At 42.4% G+C, this 25,311-nt stretch overlaps 1 protein-coding gene across 1 annotated transcript in view; it reads left to right on the top strand.

Annotated features, from left to right (window-relative positions):
- SLC3A1 (solute carrier family 3 member 1) overlaps positions 1-25,311 on the top strand; it is a gene marked incomplete at its 3' end in the record, with an annotated part of 45,212 nt that overhangs the window by 11,207 nt on the left and 8,694 nt on the right. The window contains exons 3-9 of the mRNA XM_081254964.1: positions 2,382-2,843; positions 5,858-6,037; positions 6,177-6,331; positions 8,930-9,055; positions 19,974-20,093; positions 22,024-22,148; positions 23,377-23,572. Coding sequence (XP_081111090.1) covers positions 2,414-2,843; positions 5,858-6,037; positions 6,177-6,331; positions 8,930-9,055; positions 19,974-20,093; positions 22,024-22,148; positions 23,377-23,572 — 1,332 coding nt within the window. The 5' untranslated portion in view covers positions 2,382-2,413. The remainder of the gene's footprint in view (positions 1-2,381; positions 2,844-5,857; positions 6,038-6,176; positions 6,332-8,929; positions 9,056-19,973; positions 20,094-22,023; positions 22,149-23,376; positions 23,573-25,311) is intronic.

The following is a 25,311-nucleotide window of genomic DNA, read 5'->3' as shown; positions in this document are numbered from 1 at the left end:
TATGCTTTGTGATATAAAAAATTCAAAAATTTTATTCAGTCAATTCAATCTTCTTTTGTAATTGCTTTTATTGTTTAAATAATCCTCCCACCAGAGACCAGATAATTATTCCAGATTGTTTTTTAAAAGATTCTAGTTTGCATATTCTGGAAGTTCGAAGTATCATTGTTGTTATTGTTATTTTATTTTATTTATAAATCTATTTATTTAGTTATTTATTTTTGGTTACATTGAGTCTTCATTGCTGTGCATGGGCTTTCTCTAGTTGTGTCGAGCGGGGGCTACTCTTCGTTGCGGTGCACAGGCTCCTCGTTGTGGTGGCTTCTCTTGTTGCAGAGCATGGGCTCTAGGGGGGCGGGCTTCTGTAGTTGTGGCACATGGGCTTAGTAGTTGTGGCTGGCAGGCTCTAGAGCGCAGACTCAGTAGTTGTGGATCACGGGCTTAGTTGCTCCACGGCATGTGGGATCTTCCCGGACCAGGGCTCGAACACATATCCCCTGCATTGGCAGGTGGATTCTTAACCACTGCACCATCAGGGAAGCCCCTGTTATTGTTATTTTAAATAAAATGTGGAGAGGTCAAAATGGGACATTTCTGTCATGAAATTGTATTGTTATAATGTAGAGTTTTCTTTGCATTTGTATGATTGAATACTTAGCACTTAAGTATTTATAATTAAAAGTTATTTTTATAATTTAAAATTATTGTAAAACTAGGGGTATTTTTGCATTTTGTTTTTTATCCCCAAATAGTAACTGCATTTCAATTAGTGCCTGTTGTGAAAATTACCATTATGTGTTTGAGTGATGAAGCAATTTGAAGACATAAAAGTTAAATTCCTTTAATTAAAAAAAATATATACACCATACCTAATTAATAATGATGAGAGATGCCACTTATTGGATGCATTCAATGAGCTAGATATTGGGATTTACTCATTTTAAAAAATAACTTAGTGAAAATCAAATAGCTCATTCCTCTGTACCAATTACTGCTTCTAAGTAACTCTACAAAATAACAACAATATTAGGAATTCATATAACTTTCCTCATTTAAAAGAAAAAAATTCTTATTTGATCAAATGAGTCATAGAGCTGTTTGTTATATGTGCCACTGATTAAATGGAAGCCATGAATCATTGCATTCTTTTAAGGGTTTATAATCTTCTAGGAAAGCACACCTAACTTTAATGCAGTTTCCTCAGGGTTGCAAATTTGTATTTTATACTTGTCAATGATTCAACAACTCTTAATGCTCGTATTAAGAACTGTTTACCTATAATAAAGCACTTGAACTTGCTAGACATGGAATTCCCCATTCTGCCACTCCTACTTCGAAAAGTGCTTCCAAGAATGGACAGCCATTTCCTCTTCTGAAAATAGGAAAAATGACTGAAGGCACCTGGGGTCAAACTGAGGATACAAATAGGTATTCATCAGGTTGGCTTGAATTGAGATAAAATAAAATAGCTTTAGTAACAAAGGTTTTGTTGTTCCCTGCCTCCAAATCCTCTTCCTCTTGCATTTATAGGAGGAGAAGAGACCTTCGAAACAAAAAATAAAGAAAAGCCTGTTTCCCCTTGCAAAATTTGGTGTTTGTTTCTTTTTCTCAGAGCTAGCTAAAAAGAAAAAAGAAATGTAAGCTATTTTTTTATTGTGATAAAATATACATAATATAAAATTTCCCACTTTAAGAATCTGTAAGTGTACAATTAAGTGGCATTAAGTACATTTACATTGGTGTGCAGCCACCTCCAGAACTTTTCATCAGCCGAAATGGAAACTTTATATTCATTAAACAAGAACTCCCCATTACCCCCCTCCTTCCAACTCCTGGTAACTACAGTTCTGCTCTCTGTCTCTATGAATCTGTCTAAGTACTTCATATAAGTGGACTCAGACAATATCTATCCTTTTGTGTCTGGCTCCCTTCACTTAGCATAATGTCTTCAAGGTTCTTCCATGTTGTAGCACATGGTCAGAATTTCGTTCCTTTTTAAGGCATATGTCACATTTTGTTTGTCCATTCATCCATTGATAGACACTTGACTTGTTTCCACCTTTTGACTGTTGTGAATAATGCTGCTTTGAACATCTGTGTACTCAATCAGGTAACACCTTAAATTGCAATGGAACCCTATGTCATCTTCCCATTTCCCCTCCTCTATGCTCATGTCCCAGTCCAGATCTGAATCCCTCAGTGTAGTGACTATAGCTACGTCAGCCTCACAGGTGTAAAGATAATTTTTTTAAACTCCCTTTACCTTTACCCTTTCTTCCTTGGCTGGACAAAGTCCAGCCAAGTTTATTTATAAACCACGCAAAGCTCATTAACACAACCAAGCAATTCAGCGAGTTCCCTTCCCACTTTTGTTACTGCAGGAAGGCACTCCGCAGGGATAAGATTGTGAAACATGGCTGAGGATAAAGGCAAGAGAGATTCCATTGGAATGAGTATGAAGGGAGGCCGGACAAACAACGGGTTTGTACAAAATGAAGACATCCTGGAGAGGGATCCGGACCCAGGCAGCCCAGAGGACAGCCCACAGCACAACGCCGTGGACATCTTTGGCCCTGCGGAGCCCGACTTGAAGGATATCCGGCCCTACGCAGGGATGCCCAAGGAGGTGCTGTTCCGGTTCTCGGGCCAGGCCCGCTACCGGGTGCCCCGGGAGGTCCTCTTCTGGCTCACCGTGGCTTCTGTGCTCGTGCTCATTGCAGCCACCATAAGCATCATTGCCATCTCTCCGAAGTGCCTGGACTGGTGGCAGGCGGGGCCCATGTACCGGATCTACCCGAGGTCTTTCAAGGACAGCGACAAGGATGGAAACGGAGATCTAAAAGGTGCGTGCCTTGAGAGTTTGGGGCGTGTCCGAGATGAGGTTGTAGGGGACTCTTTCAGTTCTTGAAGGGCATTATGCCTGGGTTGTGCGGTAAGCACATTCCATCCAGTATGACTGATCACGCCACGTTTCTCCTTGTTTATGATGTTTAAAAGCCCCTCAGCAGAACCCAACAGTTCTTCCCATATGACGAAAGGTTACTTGCTGGAGCCCTTTGAGCCCCCAAAGAGCTGTTTAGTTTATTGCCTGCTAGGAACCTTTGCGTAGTTGGTCATCCATTCTAACTTCCTACGTGGGCAAGTTTCCTCCTGAAATGTGTCCTGCTTCTGTGCACTTTAGAGTTGGTTATCTCAGAGTGACTGTTTAGCATTCCTTTTCCAGTGTGCACAGTGGCTGGTTTGGCAATCTAGTGGAGAGTTTCTGATTAGTGAACAAAGCATAAATAATATTTTAGAAAAAGATTAAGTGATGTCTTTAAAATGTGTAGGCTGAGTCTCTAAAGCTTAAATTCTGAGAAATGAAGGAAAGAAGAAAAGGCATAGAGTGGGTTGGTCATTACTTGAATTAAGGATTATTTAAAAACAATATCCATATTAATAAAAAAGTAAACAAAATTTAAAGTTATGCTAGTAATTTCCTAGTGTGTTAAGTGTGGAATGTCCTAATTATTTATTGCATAAACAAGGATACAAACCATACACAGGAACTGTCCCAGGCAGACTGGTTGATAAGGTCACCCTAGTTAAAGGCAACAATAAGGAACAAATGAACCAATAAGGTAATTTTTGATAATGATATTTGGCTTGAAGAAGACAAAACAGAATGATTTAATAGAGTATGGGAAGTGGCAATGAGCTTAATCAAACTTTAAAATGTTATAAATACACTCTTGAAATCTCCAACTTTCCTGATAACTAATAAAAGGCTTTTCTTTTTCACACTCATATAATTTTTCTCTTTTTAAAGTCATCCTGCATCTTAGCTAATTGAAATATTTTCTGTCCTTCAAGATGCAGTTCAAACCCACTTCCTTCATTAATCTGTATTTAACCTCCTGATCAGTGGGTGCACTTCCCTCCCCAGAGCTCTTGTGGTGCTTTGGAGGAGCAGCACCTCTGATACTGCCTTGTAACGTATCTGGGTGAGTTTCCTTCCAACCCCCAGCCCCCAGCATGGTCCTAGCACCTGCTTCTTACAAAGGAAATGCTTTGCAAAGTGATGTTTTGATGGAATAGAGCCCCAAACCCTAAACCCAAAAATACACTCCCCACTTCCTGGCCCTCCCTCTGTAATCTCCATCTAAATTCTCCTGCAAAGGGCAACTTCTAATCACCTCTCACATTTGCCATTTCCGGTAACTTTTCCTTGAAGGACTGGCTGCTTCCTGTAATTAATAGGTATTTTTCCTTGAGGTTGAGGGGGTTTTGTTGTTATTACTTGAAGAAAAATTTCCAGGTTTCAGTTCAGTTTACTGCCTTCTGTCCCCTGGAATGTGGGCCTGGGAGATCCCTTGTTTACTTTGTGTCTGTTCAGCCTCTGTTTGTATCATCCTGTTCCTTTGTGCTGGTTTTTGATATAAATCAAAATTCTGACTTAAATCTGCCTTAACATTCTTTTGTTGCCTTTTGACACTCTGTGTGGTCTCACAGCCACCCACACAGGGGACTGAGGTACAATGAGGACAAAGACAACAGCCTGTTACAGGGGAGGAGCCCCGAGGCCAGGAGTCAGGGGACTTTGTGCTGTGGTCTCCGTGACCTCGGACAGGCTGATTGTAGGAAGCCACGTAGAGTCCTACAGAAAGTTACTGGAGACTGAATGGGAAACTCAACTCTGACTCTGCATTTAGGACTCTGAACTAGAAGCACCCACCCCACGCCACTATCTGCTAATTATCCTACGAGGTCCCAAGTACAGTTTCATTCCCATATCTCTTCTCAGCCAACTCTAGAATTCTCTTCTGTATAAATTCTTGGCTTCAGCGATATCCAAAGGAAATAGAATGTGGATCACATAGGTAATTGTCAGTTTTCTAGAAGCCACATTAAAAAAGTAAAAGAGAAACGAGTGAAATTAATTTTAATAATATACTTTGTATACTCCAACACATCCACTGTGTCACTTCAACATATCATCAATATAAAAATATAAATGAGGGCTTCCCTGGTGGCGCAGTGGTTGAGAATCTGCCTGCCAATGCAGGGGACACGGGTTCGAGCCCTGGTCTGGGAAGATCCCACATGCCGCGGAGCAACTAGGCCCGTGAGCCACAATTACTGAGCCTGCGCGTCTGGAGCCTGTGCTCCGCAACAAGAGAGGCCGCAATAGTGAGAGGCCCGTGCACCGCAATGAAGAGGGGCCCCCGCTTGCCACAACTAGAGAAAGCCTTCGCACAGAAACAAAGACCCAACACAGCCATAAATAAATAAATAAATTTAAAAAAAAAAAAAAAAAAAAAAAATATAAATGAGCTATTTTACACTCTTTCTCTTCATACTGGGTCTTCAAAGTCCAGCGTGTATTTTACATTTACAGCATATCTCAATTCAGACTAGTCACACTGCAAGTGCTTGATAGCCACATGGCAAGTGGCTACACACTGGACAGTGCAGCACAGACCACTTGACCATCAGGGGCCATGTATTATTCTTCTTCATACCTTGGCACTTAGCCCAGCATCTGGCCTGGATTAGGTGCTCAAAAACCATGTGTAGAATAAATTAACAATAGTGTAGTCTTGATTTTAAGTATAAAATATGAACAAGCCGCAAACAGATTTTTTTAAGTATTATGCATCGATGTTAAAAGTCAAAGGTTATTGCTAGAAGATTAACTTGCTGTTGTTTGTAGAACTAGACCTTGCTATTTGAATTTCACCCATATTCAACAAAATTCTAAATATTTCTGTCTCAATATAAATATTTCCATCTTAGACCTATTCCTTTTATTTTTAATCCTTCAACTAAAAAACCCCAAACTTTATTTATTTTTCATGGCTTTGACTTTTTCCTTCAGGCATTCAAGATAAGCTAGATTACATCACAACTTTAAATATAAAAACTGTTTGGATTACTTCATTTTATAAATCATCCCTTAAAGATTTCCGACATGGTGTTGAAGATTTCCGAGAAATCGATCCCATTTTCGGAACAATGAAAAATTTTGAGAACCTGGTTGCAGCCATACATGATAAAGGTAAATTGAATGGAAGGTGGGTGGGATGGGTTAAGAAAAGCATTTCTCCAAATGCTTAACTTAAAGCATTTTTTTCCTTCACTGTTACATTATTCTAATATAATCTTGTCCTAACATTTGAAATGTTTTCATTCATTAGGTTTAAAATTAATCATTGATTTCATACCAAACCACACCAGTGATAAACATGCTTGGTTTCAATGGAGTCGGAACCGGACAGGGAAATATACTGATTATTATATCTGGCATGACTGTACCCGTGAAAATGGCAAAACCATACCACCCAACAACTGGGTAAGTACCAACGTGCTTGATTTACAGAGGGAAAATGGGCAGCTCTTTAGCGATTAAACTGGTTATTTACAAAGCCCTGTTAAAAGAAAAAAAAAAAGATGGGTATAGTTTATGGGAAGGGGAACAAGTTTCCCAAAGAAATAGAAATAAAGTCCCAAGCCTCCTAATCATTTGATTTTGGATTTTTCATTTTATTGTAGAGCTGATGTATTTCAGCAAATTAAAACCTATGCTCTCTATTAATGTCTTCTTCCTTTACTTCCCACTCTGTCCAGCTTAAACTCCATGTCCTATTTGTTCAGTAATTGTCGTGCTACTCTTCAGACCCCTTTGCCTTTCTGGCTTTTTGACTCCACTGTCGAACAAAACACTAGCCATAAATAAACCCAACCATCCATTTTCTCTTTACCTGAACCTCCGTATCTAAGCCTCTGGACACACTCATTGTCCCCACCTGAACTGATCCATCCATTCTTTTGGGGGAATTTTACTAAATCCAGCTGATCAACATACCCTCCCGCCTCTTGCCTTCTCCCCATTCTTATCACTCTCGGCAGCAAACTCTACTTTAAAGAAAGAACAGAAGCCATCACACCTGCCCCCGTTCCCACCCTCTTCCTAGTCACTTCTTTTGCAGCTGAGACCATGTCTCTCCTGTCTGGGGTTACCAGACTTACAAATGAAAATTCAGGAAGCCCAATGAAATCTGAGCTTTAGATAAACAGTGCATAATTTTTTAGTGTAAAATATTGCATGGGACATATTTACACTAAAAAAGTATTTGTTGCTTATGTGAAATTCAGATTTCATTGGACGTCTTATATTTTCTCTGGCAGCTCTACTCTTGTCCCAGGACAATCCCTCTGCCCACGCTAGTTCACCTTCTCTCCTGCTTTCTGCGGAGCCTTTTCCTCTGGATCATCTGTCCCCCCTCCAGGGCCTCCTTCCTGACCTCCATAAACATTTAAAGAGGCTGACTCCTGGGCATCAACGTTTAGATGACCCAAGGGCACTCAAAGGACACGTGTCAAAGCCGACGGTGTGATCTTCTCCTCCAACCTCCCATATCCCAGGTTCCATGAATGGCACTCATGTGCAGCCTGGCGAACAGGCCTTTAGCAAGTTCTGGCACTTTCATCTCCCTAATTTTTCTTTTCCCTGATCCACCACCTTTCAAAGTGTTGATGACATTAGCAAACATTTGCTAGATGCTTACTGTGTGCCAGGCTCTGTGCTAAGTGTTTTATATTCATTAATTTATTTAATTCACCCTACAATCGTATGAGTTAGGCTTTAATTCCTATTTTGCAGATGAATAGACCAAGGCAGAGAAATGTTAAGCGCATTGCCCTGGTTCACAACTAATAAATGAAAGGGCTAAGGACTGGATCTAGTCTAATTTTTACCGAGTGAACATAAATTGGTCTTAATTTTACATTTCTCTAATTGCTAATGATTATTATCTAATTACACTGAGGTCTTAATTTTACATTTCTCTAATTGCTAATGATTATTTATCTAATTACTAGTTATTAATGTAGTAGTTGCCTAATTACTAATGATGTTGAACACCTTTTCATCCGTTTATTCACTTGAGCTTCCACTTCTGTGGAACACCTGTTTAATGGTTTCTTTCCCCAGTTTTTTTGTTGGATTGTTTGTCCCTTTGAAATAGATTTGTGGAGGTTTTTTTTTTTTTGTATTTTGTATACTGATCTTTCTGTATACTGATGTATACTGTAAAAATCTTATCCTGGTTTGTATCCAGGTGGGCCATGAGGTGATCTGGCGAGAGTATGTTTCCTCAAAAGGCATCAGCTACTCCTTAGCTTGGGCCAGTGCTTGCCATGGAAATGTGGACCCAGTGTGACTAGGTCTTCTAACTAAAAAGAAAATATTATGCAAAATCCCTCAGTTTGTAAATGCTGTCCAGATGTTCTCTTTAGTGTGAAATGAACAAATGGCTCAAGACAGAGCCCTGAGGAGCCCTCACACAAGTTCCTCCTTCTGGAAATGCCACAGACATGAGCATTTCTAGAAGGAGGAAAGCAGCACCCATGGTCAAATGCGACTGGGAACCAACACTTGAAGTTTCTAGATTTCTTTTATTCCCGAGGACTCGTAGAGTTTTAATTTGAATGATTCTAATACTTTTCTGAGGATATAGTTTAAACAGTTGCTCTCTCTGGATTCAAGCTCCAAGACCAATACAATATGTCTTTCTCCTAAATTGGCCACCATTTGCTTTTCTTCACAAACAGGATTCCAGAGCCTGGATAGAAGATTAAAGAAAATATATTAGAGATGTCTGCTCCTTAAGTTGGCCTTTGTCCTGCCTTTGAGAGCATTGGTTTCATGTTGTGGTTGTTGGGAACAGCTTCTACTGTACAAACACATCACAACCACACTTGTGGGGCATTAAGCCAGTGGATGGCATTTTGGAAAATTAATTTACCTAGTGCCCCCGCTAGAAAAAAAATTCTGGGGATTTGTGCACTCAGTCCTCAAGGGGCCGGGATGGCAATGATCATTCCTTTGTGGGCGATACCATCATAGGAACCGTGCTAAGCAACTGATTTGCTATTTTCTGTTTGCTAGTTAAGTGTATATGGAAACTCCAGTTGGCACTTTGATGAAGTACGAAACCAATGCTATTTTCATCAGTTTATGAAAGAGCAACCTGATTTAAATTTCCGTAATCCTGATGTTCAAGAAGAAATAAAAGTGAGTATAGACACCCACACAAACTTCTCTGTTACATGGGTGCTTAAATGTTTATTCGATATACTTCGTGTTAAAAAACAGTAATTATGCGGGCAAAATCAAGCAGTGCAATTCAGTTCTGGGATTATGGTGTCTGAAGCAAATACAGACTCTTAGATATGTCAGTGGCTCCTTTCTTCCTCTAACCCAAATAATCGAAGTCCGGGGGAGGCAGAAACACCTGTTGCCTTAGCTCTGAGATGCTCATCTGCCTGTGACAATGAGCTGGTGCAGTGAGGCGGGGCCAGAACGGGGGCTCAGGGGTCCAGCTTCTGTGTCCGGACCCGGCCCACCACTGGCTGCAGGGGGCTTCTGGGCGAGTTACTTGGCTTTTGTGTGTCTTGGATCCCTCATCCATGAAACACGATTGATTGCAGTCGTTGTCTCGGAGAACTTTTAGGCACATTAGATGAGATAACCCATGCAAAACACTTCTGTATTCACTCAGTAAATATCAACTTATTGTCTGCTCCGTGCCAGGTCCTGTTCTAAGCAATGGGAATGCAGCAGGGCATCAAAGCCCTGCCCTCAAGGAATTCCCAGTATCTTGAGGGGAAGGTAGACAATTAACAACTAAATATATAACATGTCAGATGGTGATGAAGGCTTAGGGTAAAGAGCCTTGGAGTGCCAGGGAGAAGTTGGCTCAGAGACACCACTATGTTGAGGTCCCATTTGCACAAAAACCTGACATTTGAAAGGGAGTCACATGAACATCTGGGGGAAGAGAATTTCAGGCAGAGAGAAGAGCAAATGCAAAATTCTTTGAGGGAGACTGAGCTCCACATGTTTTAGAAACAACCTGGGGGCCAGTGTGCAGGGCTGCCAGATACAGCAAGTAAAATGACAGGACACTCAGTTAAATTTTAATTTCAGTTAAACAGAGAAGTACAATATTTGAGACATTCTTCTACTAAAAAATTATTCACTGTTTATCTGAAATGAAAACTTAACTGGTTGTCCTGTATTTTATCTGGCAACCCCACCAATGCACTGCAGTGAAATGAGGGAGAGAGTAAGGGAGCTGGGGTGCAAAAACGAGGGTGGGAGCTGATGCCGCGGGGCAGTGGATGCTGCTGTAAGGGACGCGTGCTGAGTTAGAGACAGTCTTCTGTCGTCCGTGCATGGGAGACCTCCCTCAGCGCCCCAGGTGAGAGCTGATGGGGCTCACACCTGTGTGGTGGCAGTTCCAGCGGCACGTGGCGCATAATTCACAATGAACATGAGCCATATTGTTGTTTCTATTATTGCTACTGCTTCGGCTCTGATGGGCAAGAATTTAGGTTAGTGGGGTAGTGCTCTGAGGTAGGTGAGGAGGAGACCCAAAGAGAACAGGACAGGGAGCCGTTGGGTCCCTTTCTACAGGTCACCACATCAGCCAAATAGAGAGGATGCAGGCTGCCAAGTTGGAGTCACTAACAACACCTGCACCCCTTAGTGTGTTCTTGTTTTTTTTTAAATAACAGCTTTATTGAGGTATAATTCACATACCATAAAATTCACACCTTTCAAGTATATAAGTCAGTGGTTTTAGTACATTCACAGAGTAATGCAAGTATCACTACCGATTTCAGAACATTTTCATCACCTCCAAAAGAAACCCCATACCCACTCAAAGTCGCTCCCATGGTCCCCTCATTTTCTCCCCTTGGGCCCTGGCAAGCACTAAGCTACTTTCTGCCTCTATGGATATGCCTGTTCTGGACATTTCATATAAGTGGAATCATACAGTCTCTATCTAAATGTCTATGATCTGTATCTATATTTATAATTTGTATTTAACTATTTGAGAAACTGTTTTCCAAAGCAGCTGGACCATTTTACATTTTTACTAGCAGTATATGAAGTTTCCAATTTCTCTGCATCCTTACCAACACTTGTTATTGTCTGTATCTTTGATTATAGTCATCCTAGTAGGTGCGAAGTGGTATCTCACTGTGGTTTGGATTTGCATTTCCCTGATGGCTAATGATGTTGAGCATCTTTTCATGTGATTATAGTTTGTTTGTATATTTTCTTTGGGGAAATGTCTAGTCACATCCTTTGTCCATTTAAAATTGTGTTATTTGTCTTTTTTGTCGAGTTGTAAGAGTTCTTTATGTATTCTGGACATGTGATTTGCAGTTAATTTTCTTCCTTTCTGTAGGTTGTCTTTTTACTTTCTTGATGGTGCCCTTTGAAGCACAAGGGTTTTTAACTGTTATGATGTCCAACTTATGTTTTTTTCTTTTCTTGCTTATGCTTTTAGTGTCACATTTAAGAACCATTGCCTAACCCAAGGTCATGAAGATTTAACTCATGTTTTCTTTATAAGAGTTTTGTAGCTTTAGCTTTTACGCTTAGGTCTCTGGTCCATTTTTTGTTCATTTTTGTATATGGTGAGAGGGAGTCTAACTTCATTCTTTTCCATGTAGCTATCCAGTTATCCCGGCAGCATGTGTTTACAAAAGATTATTCTTTCATCACTGAACTATCTTAGAACCCTTGTGAAAATCGGCTGATCATAAATGTCGGGGTTTATTTCTAGACTGTCAGTTCTGTTCCATCGATCTATATGTCCGTCCTTATGCCAGTACTGTCTGGATTACTACAGTTGTATAGTAAGTTTTGAAATTGGGAAGTGTGAACTCCACACCTTTGTTCTTCGTTTTTAAGACTGTTTGGCTATTCTGGGTTCCTTGCATTTCCCTATGAATTTTATTATTTGTTTGTCAATTTCTACAAATAAGCCTGCTGGGATTGTATTGAATCTATGGATCAGTTTGGGGGAGTATTGCCGTCTTAACAATATTAAGTCTTCTGATCCACGGACACAGGATGTCTTTCCACTTACTTAAGGTCTCCTTTAATTTCTTTCAACGATGTTTTCAGTGTACGAGTCCTGCACTTCCTTTGTTAAATATATTCCTATAGACTCCTTAGTTCTAAGACTATTTTTACTATATATGTTTTCCAGAATTTAGATGAATTGCTTTGCGATATCGAGAAGTAGGCACCTTGTCAAGGCAGCCTTGCCTCAGTTGGGAGAGGGGAGGTAGACACGGTCAGTCAGCTAACTAGGGGTTAGTTTTAAACTTCTCTGATGGAGTGTGGACTCTCCTCTTCTCCATCACTGAAGATCATTTGCACACTCACACCCCCTCTTTGGGCCCGCACCACTCTCATTAGGCACTTACTTTGTGCTTTACCTGGATCATCTCATTTAATGCTCAGAAGAAGCCTAACTTAAGAGATTTTAGGACCATTTTAACAAGAAGGAAACTGAGGCTTAGAGAGGTGACATCACCCACCTTGGGAGTGAGGGGACAGGATTCAAACCCAAGCACTGAGATTCTGGAGTCCACATTCTTAGCCACAACTCCACACCTGATCTGAGGCAAACTACTTCTCTTTGTGTGTTTCACTTTTCCTGCATAGTTTTTAAAATTAATTAATTAATTAATTAACTAATTAATTAAGTTTTGGCTGTGTTGGGTCTTCACTCCCGCACGCAGGCTTTCTCTAGTTGCGGCAAGCGGGGGGCGGCTACTCTTTGTTGCGGTGTGCGGGCTTCTCATTGCAGTGGCTTCTCTTGTTGTGGAGCACGGCTCTAGGCACGGGGGCTTCGGTAGTTGTGGCTCGCGGGCTCTAGAGCACAGGCTCAATGGTTGTGGCACACGGGCTTAGTTGCTCCGCGGCATGTGGGGTCTTCCCGGACCAGGGCTCAAACCCATGTCCCCTGCATTGGCAGGTGGATTCTTAACCAGTGCACCGCCAGGGAACTCCTCTGCATAGTTTTTGCAAGGAGGTTTTCAATTGGAAATACATAAATGGGAATATAAACCAGTTGGTTTATCTGGCAGTGGATTTCTTCAGGCTCGTTGTGACAATATTGATGGATTGTCTGGAGATGTGTAGACAAGTGTGGTCAAATTTGCCAAAATGTGCCAGCAATACATAAATCCTTTATTGGCTAACCCAGCTGTTCTCTTGCAGGCATTCAGGTAGTGGAGTACGTGAATAGGAGTCTTATCTACTGGACCTGCAGGATGAAATCCCTCTTGAGATGAATCATTATTGCCTCTGGTTGAGAGGTTAAACATTTTTGTAAGGCTGGTTTAGAAGATTTCTTATTAGAAGTAAATAAGAAAGGCTGAAAGCTGTAAGGGAAAGCTCTTTGCTCATGGAAAGGGACCTTTCACATGAAGGGGCTTCCGACACCCTCCTTCCCCCCAGCAGCACTTATCTCCGCAGCAGAGTTAAGCAGGTTAATAATTTGCAACGCTGCGAGTCTGTGGTGGGGAGGCATTTGGAACGAGCCCTGCTTGCAGACCAGCTTGTACTCACAGAGTCTGAGCCTTCTTCCGCTGGGCTCCCATCCGATTTCAGCTTATCTGCACAGTGGGAGGCTGGCACAGCACGGAGCACCCTTCTCTCCTCTTAGTCACCCCCTTACACTGGCCGTTTGGGACTTGGCTCTGCCCCGAATCTCTCAGGGCTAGAGCATTTTCAGCTGGAGAAGTCAGGAGGTTTCCTCAGAGGAGGTGGGAGCTTATATTTGTCTAGCTTTTTTTTTTTTTTTTTTTTTTTTGCGGTCCGCAGGCCTCTCACTGCTGTGGCCTCTCCCGTTGCGGAGCACAGGCTCCGGACGCGCAGGCTCAGCGGCCATGGCTCCCGGGCCCAGCCATTCCGCGGCATGTGGGATCTTCCCGGACCGGGGCACGAACCCGTGTCCCCTGCATCGGCAGGCGGACTCTCAACCACTGTGCCACCAGGGAAGCCCCTGTCTAGCATTTTATACTTTTCTGATCACTTTGGTTTTTACTTGCCCTCCAAATCCCTTATTTGACAAATGAGGAAACTGAGGCCCAGAGAGGTGAAGTGACCAGTGGATGAGCTGTAGAGCAGGGAAGAAACTCCGATGGCCTGGCCCCATGTCTGGAGCTCAGTGTGACCCTGAAACCACCACATGGGAAGGCTAAGCCCTGGAGTAGGGAAGTAGTATGTTCATGGCAGCTGGGGACTGGGAACCAAGATGCCCTCCTGGCTTAAGATGGAATCAGAGCATAAATGTTGGCTCTGCTCTGCCCTATTAAGCATGGTAGTGCTGGAGAGAAGCAGCTCAATTCAAAATAAAATTCACTCATTACCTGCTTTATAAACCAGCTCTGTGCTTGATGCTAATCACTGCATGTTCTGTATGCCATGCACTTCATTCTAAATCATTCCCTCATTTAACAGTATGTGTTGTGTATTGGCCATTTGCCAGGGTACGGTGGTTGATAATATGGGCCCATGTTGTGGCCATCACAGGCTATAATATTATATTATATTCTGGAGGGGGAGGTAGACAAACAGGAAATTACAGTAAAGTGTGCTGAGTGGTCCTGACAGTGGGAAGTAGGAGAATGCAGGGCAGGCACCTAACCTGGACACAGAGTGGGAGAGACTAGGGTACACTTTACAGAGGAAGCAGTGTTACCTAGAGGATGAGTAAGAATGAGCCAAGCGAAGAGACACAGGTGGGAGTGTTCCCAGCAGAGAGGAAGCAGGGTCACGGCACAGTGAAGGTGCTGGGAGTTGTCCAATATGGAGACATGTTGTCCGGGGGTGGGGTGGGGGTTGACAGGACGAGATGAGAGAGGAGGGTAGGAACCAGGTCATAAGAGGCCACGGTAGGATTTGGGTTTAAAAGGTCTTGGGCAGGGAAGTAATTTTTGATTTGCATTTGGAAAAATCAACCTGGTTGTGGAGAAGGGGCTTGAGTAAGGCAGGTTCAAAGGTGGAGGGACCAGGGAGGTGGATGGTACAGTGACCAGAAAAGAATGGTGGGGGCTTTGGGCCAGTGAGGGTCGTGGGGTTGCAGAGGCATCATCAGGCCTTAGAGAGAGTCCAGTGTGACTCCCAGGTTTCAGATTTGAATGCTGGCTGGGTGGTGGGACCGCTTCCTGGGATGGGAGACATGGGAAGAGCCGGGGTGGAGGGGGGGTGGTCTCAGTCATGCAGAGTTTGAGCTCTCTGAGCGACATCCAAGTGCTCAGCGGATATAATGACATGGAACTCAGGGGAAGGTCTGGTCTGGAGAGAAGACTTTGGGATTTGTTGACACGTGGACAATGCCCACAGAGGTCAGGTAGGTAATATCAGTGAGAGAACTGGGCCAGCTGAGGGGAACAAGGGGGCCAGTTGTCACTTAGCTCGTAGGGGTTGTTGTCATGTGGGAATGAGGGCCATGTGTAGCAGGTCCTCCAACTAAAAAAATAAAAGTAAAGGAAGGCCACGTAACAAATGGATAAGGCGCCACACAGGGTTCCAGTTCTGACACACCACTTATTGCCGTGTGACCTTGATCGAGGTACATCATGTCCTTGTGCCTCAATCCCCCCGCTGGTAAAATAGGAATAATAATGGTACATACCTTGTGGGGTTGTTTGGGGATTAAATGGTTTAACCTTTGCAAAGCACTTAGGACAGTGTGTTGCTTTTGTATAAGCATTAATACTTGTTAAATAATCAATAAATGATAGATAAATGAGTCAATACTGTTGTGCAGCAAAATGAACAGAGGGTATAAGATGGAGCCCCAAGGAGTATTAATATTTAAAGGAGTGTTGAGCAGACAGAGGAGTAGCAAACCAGAAGCGGGGTATCCTAGAGCCAAGGCGTATGAGTATTTCTAGACAACAAGGTTAGTCTGTGTTGTCAGACAAGGCAGAGAGATCAGGTAATATAAAGACCAAAGCGTCAGTTGACTCTGGCAGCAGTACCCCTAATCCTCACAGAATTCCTGCAAGGCAGGTATTATTTTATTGACGAGGAAACCAAGGTTTATGGAGGTTATGCAGATAAGCTAACTCATGCAGCTGGACAGTGGGGGAGATGGGATGGTACCCAGATGGGTCAGATTCTGGAGCCCATGATCTATGTCCTACTTCTGGAAGAGTTAACAAGGAATTTTACCCAGGTTTCTGGAGAGCAGTAGGGTCGGTTTACTTTCCCTGCTTATAAGCTGAGGATATGGTTTTCTGTGTCCTTCTGAAATAGCCTGTGCTTTCTCATTCCTTCTTGAGATGGATGACCTGGGATTTATGTCATTATCAAGAGGAAGTCTTATATATCATCACATGTAAGAGCAGAGCTTTTCTCTGTTCCAAACCTGGCTTTTTAGGTAAATGGGCCCAGTAACTTCAGTCATCTCAAAAGGAAAGGTTTGCCTCGAGGTTTCGAGGATTTGGATATCAGTACAGTAAGTCCCCTACATACGAACGAGTTCCATTCCGAGAGCACGTTCGTAAGTCCCATTTGTTAAGTTCAACAAAATTAGCCTAGGTACCCAACTAATACAATCAGCTATATAATACTGTACTGGAATAGATTTATAACACTTTTCACACAAATAATACATAAAAAACAAACACAAAATAAAGAAAACATTTTAAATCTTACAGTGCAGTACCTTGAAAAGTACAGCAGTACAGTACAACAGCTGGCATACAGAGGCTGGCGTGGAGTGAACAGGCAAGAAGAGTTACTGACTGGAGGAGGGAGAGGGGGTGGCAGATGGTAGAGCTGAAGCTGCAATTTCACTCACGCCTGATGTTGATGGCACAGGCTCTGGTTCCTTGCTGGATTCAGTTCTATCTACTCTCTTGAAAAAACGATCCGGTGATGTCTGGGTAGCAGCTCTCATCCTCTTCCCGTATCTCCAGTAAGGATACTGTACTACTGTACTCTATACAGTACTGTACAGTAAAGTACACAAAAGCACAACCACATGTAGAGGAGGCCTGCACGTGACAATGTACGCCAGACGCATGAACTAACTTACGTGATCGTACGTGCGAACGCACGTTCGCATCTTTGAAAGTTTGCAACTTGAAGGTTCATGTGTTAGGGGACTTGGTGTAATGCTGAACTGATTCCTTTTTCACTCAGAGCAGCAAGTTGTTTAAGGAGAAAAGAATGAAAATGTGCCTGGTGATGTCATGGGAGTTAGTCAGAAATCGGGAACACAGAGTACTGTCCCCAGAGTCCTGTTGTCCCTACGTGGGTCACCCAGACCTGGCGAAACCAGGCTCTTTGCCCATTTCCGCATCCGGCCCCTGGGGGAGCTTAGTTGGCATAAAGAGAGGGTTAACCATTAAAATCTGGAGCTGTCTTTTTTCACCTGGTTGAGAATAAATAGCACGAAGCAAGTCTTTTTCAAGAGCAGATTTTGGATTATCTGGGTGAAAACCTCAGCGTTTAAAATGACTCTCAAAAACAAGCATCCAACTTTTGCGGTTTTGTTTCATCAAACAATGATAACATCTCTTCCTGGACTACAGTGAACATCCCTGCTGGGGCCGTATGCCTACGCTGGGGTACACGTTCCTCATTCTTTAATGTTGGGTTAATAGTTAGCAATGCTGAGATCCCCGAAGTGAATGAGGACCCCATGAAGAAAATGAGTAGCTTTATTTTAGGAAATCAGTGATCAAAAGCTTAATGTTTACAGCAGCATGGTGTTTAATGTTTTCCCACATTTTTTCAGAGGCTGCTTGGATGGATTACAGTTATTTGTGCCCCACCCCCACCTAGAGCCCCTTCCAGTGTTCCCGCTTGTAGAGAACAGCGCCACCTGGGGGTGGACCCGGTTTGCGTGGTATCTGAAGCTTGTAAGAATTGGGGGACTTTTTGAAATGAAAAAGAAAAAAGTATAAAATTAGGTACAGAAAAATGAGTGCTCACTTAGAATGAAAAACGAATGTGGGTAGGAGCCCATGCAGTGAAGGGTCCTGAAACTTCAGCTTCGTTAGCTTCACGCTAAGTGGGCCCTTAGAGCCCACTACAAATGAGGCAATTTTGTAGATCCTGTTCTACAAATGAGGCGCCTTCATATCTGGTGACTTCTCCAGCTGAATCTCTAACCAACTGCCTTCCCTTCCTGCCATCCTGCTGCGCTGACCTCCCTGGCAAATCCTGCTCTTTCACCCCCTTGTGTAAGCTTTGTGTAACCAAAGCTCCTTTCCTTCAAAGTTTCATCGTGTCTGTGATTTAAATATTTTTGCATTAATATTTGTCCAGCTAAGGATTCTAAAAAAATCCGTGAGACCTAGGACTGTGTCTAGGTTGTGTTGTATTTTGCTCATGGCTCTAGTTCCAAGGCTTATTAGCTAAGTGCCTGGTCCCTAGTTGGAACCCAAATACTTATTGAATGAATGAATGAATTTGTGAAGAAGGATGCTAGCTAAGAATAAATTTGTGGGTTTTGTGCCCCAAAGAAAAATTCCATTGGGTAAGGCCAGCTTAAGGGTATTTGGGTCAACTGTGTTCAAGATGAGGATTGTCAGCAGCAGAGCCTGCTCTTACATTTGAAAAATTTGTTCAAGCTTTGCCATTCAAAATCTCACCTTGAAGAGGCTGACATCAGCCTTGCGTTCAGCCTGTAGAAACCTTTGGGAGCCTTGGGACTTCCCTGAGGGTGTACTGGATAAGGCTCTGCGCTCCCAATGCAGGGGGCTGGGTTCGATCCCTGGTCAGGGAACTAGATCCCACATGCATGCCGCAACTAAGAGTTCACATGCCACAACTAAGGAGCCCACCTGCGGCAGCTAAGACCCAGTGCAACCAAATAAATATTAAGAAAAAAAGAAACTTTGGGGAGCCTTGAATGGCAGCACTCCAGACTCCATATGCACATTTCTTGTAGATACAAGAAACATCCTTTGAATCAAGCGATTCTGGGAACAGTCCTTATTTGGGGTCTATAGCTCTGTTACCCTCACTAGGTGAGAACTGGCTTCTTCACTCCACTGCTTTAAATTACAGGTGGTTCTGCTCTAATGTGATATACACATTCCTATAAGACCTTCCTTTCAGCAAGGATTGAGCTGAAAGGAGAGCAGGGAGAGCCACTGTCCCTTTGCAGGAGGGTGACTTTTGGTGGGTGCAGGAGTAGGCCCAGCTGGGAGGGGTTGGCATGCGAGGGGAGCTGAGACTAGGCCCTCTGCTTTTCAAGGTCACCTGGTCCTCCTAACCGCCCCAATACAGGCCAAGTCATCCTCTGCCTCCATGCTTGACTCATGCTGTACCCAAAACAGTCCGGAATGTTCTTCTAGAGTCACTTCCTGATCACATCCCACCAGCCAAGTTCAAGCTCTAGCTTTTCCTTGGTTGGCTGTGCCCACCCATATTAAATCTGATCTTCTCGGAGGTCCAATAGGCATGCAGAGTAATCTCCTCTCATGATTTTGAACCGTGTCCTGCCTTGTGTTAGGTAACCTTCTCATGTCTCATGTGTCCCCAACTACTCTGTAGATTCCTCGAAGCCAGGGAACATGCTGTACTTCTTCGGTGTCCCAACAGTATCACACCATGTTTGACTCATTCAGGCTTGATACCCCATTCTTTCATTCCACGACTGGTTCACTAAATAACAGTTGCTGGGTCAGTGGCAAGGGAAGCAGAAATAAAAGCTGCAGTTCTTTCCCTCCACTCTCCCAGTCTGGTGGAAGAGCCCTTCTTGATTGGGTGCTTAATTGGTGATTTTCTCTGTTCCGAGTGACCTTGAAGGAACTGGGCATGGGGCAGATAAGCTACGTTCCCAGTTTCTCCTGAGTCCCATCTTTCATTTTGAGTGGATTCTTTAAACTTTGGGAACATGCTCATAGCATCAATTACAAATGTAACATTCTGAATTCAAATAAGAGAGAATGGGAGCCCATAAATGCAGTTATTCAAAGTTCATTATGCTCAGACACTGTGGTGCTAAATAGGTAAGAATACGAGTGCTGTGCTTGTTTTATATGTGGAGGTGACTGTTTCATGATGGAAGTCATTAACAGTCAAGGCCTTTATTAAACCTTATGACAACAATGTGTGGTTAACGTAACCAAGTGTTTCGCTTCTTCATGTTTAGGAAATTATACAGTTTTGGCTCTCAAAGGGTGTTGATGGCTTTAGCTTCGATGCTGTTCAATTTCTTCTAGAAGCAAAGCATCTGAGAGACGAGGCCCAAGTGAATAAGACCCAAATCCTGGTAAAGTTTTAAACATATACGTATATATGTTTTAAAAATATATTTTTACATAAATGTATATTTATATATTTAAAAATGTTATATATGTATATATTTTCTTTTCTGAAAATGTCATCAGAGTGTTGTCTTTTTTAGCCTGAGACACCACTTACCAGAGGGAAGTGTTTTGAATCATTTTCTTTAGAAAATAGAGGAGTTTCAAATGCACGTGACCAGGTATTTCCTTCCACTGCTTCCTCCTGAGTGATCCCTACAGGAGTCCTTCAAAGACGAGGTTTCTGGAGGGCATGGACAGTGTGGACTCCACCGAAGGCCATAACTTACTGTGATTTTGTCAATCGCTCAAGCTCAGGGGAGGCGGCCTAAATTCCCCAAGTGCTTTTGTAGTCATTAAAGGACACATAGGTAGAAGGGAAGGGAACTAACACTTGCTGAGTGTCAATTGTACGCTATTTGTTGTATCCATTTAACTCCCTCAACATCTTGTGAGGTTTCATGATCCCCATTTAGCAAATCTTAGAGAAATTAATTTATCAGGGTGACAGGTGATGAACAGAATCACCACCCAAGCCTGTATCTGCTACAGGATTTGGGCTCTCTGTGCTTCCACACCAGTGGTTCTCAACCTTCCTCCCACGTCACACGTGACAGAGTAATAGTCCCGTGCCCCTCTCACTCCTCTAGTTGACCACCACTCTACAGTCACTCTGTTTTCAATGGCCAAGTAGACAGTAGTCCTAAAATGCATTCCAAAATAACGGATTTGTACATTTACACAATGAAATGTCAAAATAAATGAATTATAGTAACACAGCAATATGGGTCAATCTTAGTGATATAACGTGTGGCAAAAAAATCTAAAATTATATATAGCATGATGCCTTTTTTAGAAAGTAAAATTGAATTCATATGGTCACCAGTTTGATAGTTCTGAGTAACAAAGGGAAGCTGGCCATGCATGGGCTAATTATGAGACCATGTCATGAACCAAAGTTTATGATTAAGCTTTTTTTTTTTGCACGTGATTTCCAGTAGAAAGGAAAAATGAAGGGAAAAAAGGTTGTGTATTAGCCAGTTGTCCCAAAGAGAAGCACTTATCCTTGGAGGAGAAGAAATCTCAAAATAACCTTGCTAATTATAATATGTCCTAAGACAGGCATATGTTTCCAGTCAAGACAAATGATCAGAACAATGGGTTTTGTGTGCTACCCAAGCAAAACTTAAATAACATGTAATTTCCAGAAGACATCTAAGATTTCAAAAAACTTCCCTTGATCTAGCAAGGGAAAATCACTTAGAAAAAAGGGGTCCACTGAATGGATAGCAACTCATGGACTCTCTAGCCTGCCCACGCCCTAACCCAGGACTTACAAACTGAGCCTGTATTAGACATAATCTTTTACTTTGATTCCAGATTACTGTAACCCTAGGAAGGCAGAGAATGAGTATCACAAAAAATTACTAAAACCCTGGAAAAGTATAACGGTAAGAATAAAGGACAGAAATGGTAAAGAAACAAATTTAAATGCATGATATTAATAGTTTTGTAAGCAGATAATGTAATAATACGCTCTATAATCATTAAGATAATTTGTTTTGTTTGCCTTTAAAAACGTTTGGTGCATTTGGGACAATAAAATGTTTAGGAGGATTTTATTAAATACATTTGTAATCAGTGTTTAGGTGTTTGGTAAAATTTAACTTGTTTACTAGATTTATAGTTAATAATTTATACACGAAATGAAACATAACAGTTTCTAATGTTCTTTTCCATCCACAAATTCCCTTGAGCAGCAGAAGTCCTAGGACCATCTTTGAGCATGTGTGTCTCGGTTTGAGCCCTTTGAAGAGACAGTCCATATTCACATGAGGCCAGCTATGGGCATTTGACATTTGACATGATGGTAACCATGCTGTCCTGTTTTCAAAGGACACAGTCACTCACTACTCGGAGCTGTACCATGACTTCACCACCACACAGGTGGGAATGCACGACATTGTCCGCAGCTTCCGGCAGACAATGGACCAATACAGCAGGGAGCCTGGGAGATACAGGTAACCACGGGCGCAGTGTGTGATCTGCACTTTATCCCTCACAACCAAGCATTCTTAAGAGATTCAGTTATGATGTAATAAACCGCATAATTACAATGTATCATAACTCAGTTATGCTAGGGCCTGGTATAGTCTCTCATGTTCCTTAACTTTGCTGATTTTGTTTCCTCTTTTGTAAAATGAAGCTAATCCCACAGTACTTATTCACAGGAATTTTGTGAAGATTAATTAAAAGATATTATCCAAAGGTTAGTCATTAACCATTACTATTTTTTATCATTATTTGACCTGTTAGCATGCAAATGTTCCAACTAAACTGTTAGCTATTAGGTTAGTTAACCTAAGTCTCAGTTTTCTCAACAACTAAAAAGTGATGATGACACCCCCATAAGGTTGTTGTGAGATTACATGAGATAATGTCTGTGAAGTACTTAAAACAATGACTGGCACATAATAAACACTCAATGAATTTAACTCTTATTGTGTTTACATAGATTACCCAATAGAATCAGTGGAAAAGGAGTTCAAGAAATTTCTTCTCCTTAAAGTAGGTCCTCTGACCACTATTCCCATTTTACAGATGAGGAGACTGAGACTCTGAGCATGCAGGTAATGGTCACATAGGTAGTGGCCACAGAGATGGGACTGGAACTGAAACACGCGAGCTCCAGATACTATGTATCTTATCCATTAATGTAATGTCTCAAACAGCTAAAACCAGCATTGATGTGGGTCATTTCAGGCGAATATGTCTTCCCTGAAGAGTGTTTGGTTTTCAACAACTGAGAGTGCACCCCAATAATAAAGTGAGACTTTATAGGGATTCCAATACAAGGGGAATTTGGGGGGAACCCCTCTTACCTTATATGCAGACATATACTGTACATTCTAAGTGGAGTGATGAGAATTGCTAAATAAAGTCTTCCTGCAAGTTACTGAGTTTCATTCAGAGTTAAAGAACAGAACAGTATTGACTGAGATCCAAACGTGTTTTAGACATGGCTTAGTATTAAGCTAGTCTTTGGGTTTAATATGAGAAATTGCCAGGTGACCCAGTGTGCCATTTCTTGGTCATCTGGCTTGATTCTGCTTCCTAGTGAGCTCTAGCCAATACGGTTAATAGTATGCATTCACCTCCCAACATCCTGTCCATGAGACACAGCAGCTGCAAAGCGCTTTCCCAGTCTCCTGACAGGCCCTGATGTCACTGCACTGCCAACTCTTACAGGTTCATGGGGACTGAAACCCATGGAGAGAACATTGCCAAGACCATGATGTACTACGGTCTGCCTTTTATCCAAGAAGCAGATTTTCCCTTCAACAGTTACCTCGGTGAACTAGACACTTCTTCTGGTAACACTGTGTTTGAGGTTATCACATCCTGGATGGAAAACATGCCCGAGGGAAAATGGCCTAATTGGATGGTAAGTCCTTATGCCCAGCTCAGCATAGGGTGCTGGTGTGCTTGCTGAATAATCCTCTGAAACCTCTGAAACAAGGGGCACATTTGTCTCTAAGTGACCTTCACCTTTCCTTCATTTTGTGATTGTTTAGTGAGCCAGACACATCCCAGCTCCTGACCAGGTTCTTGTCATTCTTCATTCTTTTCCTTCTGGTTCTGAGACTAATTTCAACTGGTCTGTCTCATTTGCTGATTCCTTGGCCAGTTCAAATCTGTCCAGCCCGTCTAGGGAATTTTTCACTTCCTTTATTGTCTTTTTCAACTGTAATTTTTGCTTTTTTCATAATTTCTCTTTATTGACAGTATCCATTTGATAAGGCATTGTTCTCATACTTTTAAAGAATCCTGTAGATATTGTTTTTGAACACACGTATAATAGTTGATTTAAAGTCATTGTCCACTAAGTCCAATGTTTGGGTTTCCTCAGCCAAGTTTTCTGTTGATGCTTTTCCCCCCTCTGTATGGGCCATACTTTCCTGGTTCTTTGCATGTCTTGTATTCTTTTTTGTTGTTGTTGAATACCGAATTTTTTGCCGTATGCGGGCCTCTAACTGCTGTGGAGCACAGGCTCCGGACGCACAGGCCCAGCGGCCATGGCCCACAGGCCCGGCCGCTCCACGGCACGCGGGATCCTCCCAGACCGGGGCACGAACCCGTATCCCCTGCATCGGCAGGCAGACTCCCAACCACTGCGCCACCAGGGAAGCCCCAACACGATATTTTAAATAGTAAGTGTAGAAATATTGGATATCATATTCCCCCCTCTCCAGTGTTTGTTTCTTCAGTGACTTTCTTGGATTAATTCTGTAAAATCTGTGTTACTTGTGTGCGACCACTGAAGTCTCTGCTTGGTCAGCTAATGATTATTAAGATTCCTTAGATGACTTGAACCTGTAAGTCTCCCAGCCTTTGCTGAGGGGCTGTGTGCGGGGGTGGGCATGCTTTCAACACTTTGGTAGGCAGCTTACAGCTCTGCCTTAGTCTTTCCTTTCTGCTTGAGTTTCAGGGTTAGCCAGAGGGGAGAGATTAGATTCTTGGGGCTTCCCTGGCTACCTGTGCAGCCCTGTGCATGTGTGTAGGCTTCTAGATTCCAGGAAAATGTCAGAGCCTTTCAGAGCCCTTTATGGTCATCTTATTCCTAACTTTTTAAAGGTTTTTGGTCAGTCTCTGTTTAGCCCAGGTTGGTAACACCACCTCAGGGAAGTATGATGATTGATCAATTGCTGCTGATTGTTTTTGGCAAATGCCTTGGGGATAAGACAATCTGCACAGTTAGCTTTGAGTCAGATCAGATAAAGAAAAAACCCAACCAAAAGTGAGCTGCTAGAAAGGTCGAACAGTGCCAGTTCTCTAGAGGTGGGGCTTTTGATGAACTCAAAACCTATTTTGGTCCTCCAGTAGCTACTAGGCTGCTGGTTTTTACATTTTCTGTTGGTTTTCAAGGCTATCTTGAATCTGAGGGGAGGGGCATGAGATTATGGCCAGTTAAAATGATACAAAGCTTGCTGTTCTGAGATCCAGCTGTTTTTCTTGAACACCCCTGAAAAAGTGGATTTTTACAGTTTTTGCCAGCATTCTCCTTGCTTTCATGGTAGAGATATTTGGAGGTCCTTACTCCACCATTCCAGAAGTACTCTCTCTCTATACAAATTTTATCATGTATCATGTTGTAGCACGTTTTTTCATATACTCAAAGTCTCA

This window comes from Mesoplodon bidens, assembly GCF_964165515.1.
Source record: "Mesoplodon bidens genome assembly, chromosome: 14".
NCBI lineage: Eukaryota > Metazoa > Chordata > Mammalia > Artiodactyla > Ziphiidae > Mesoplodon > Mesoplodon bidens.
Note: the sequence above shows the minus strand (reverse complement) of the source record. Positions and strands in the feature narration are given on the sequence as shown.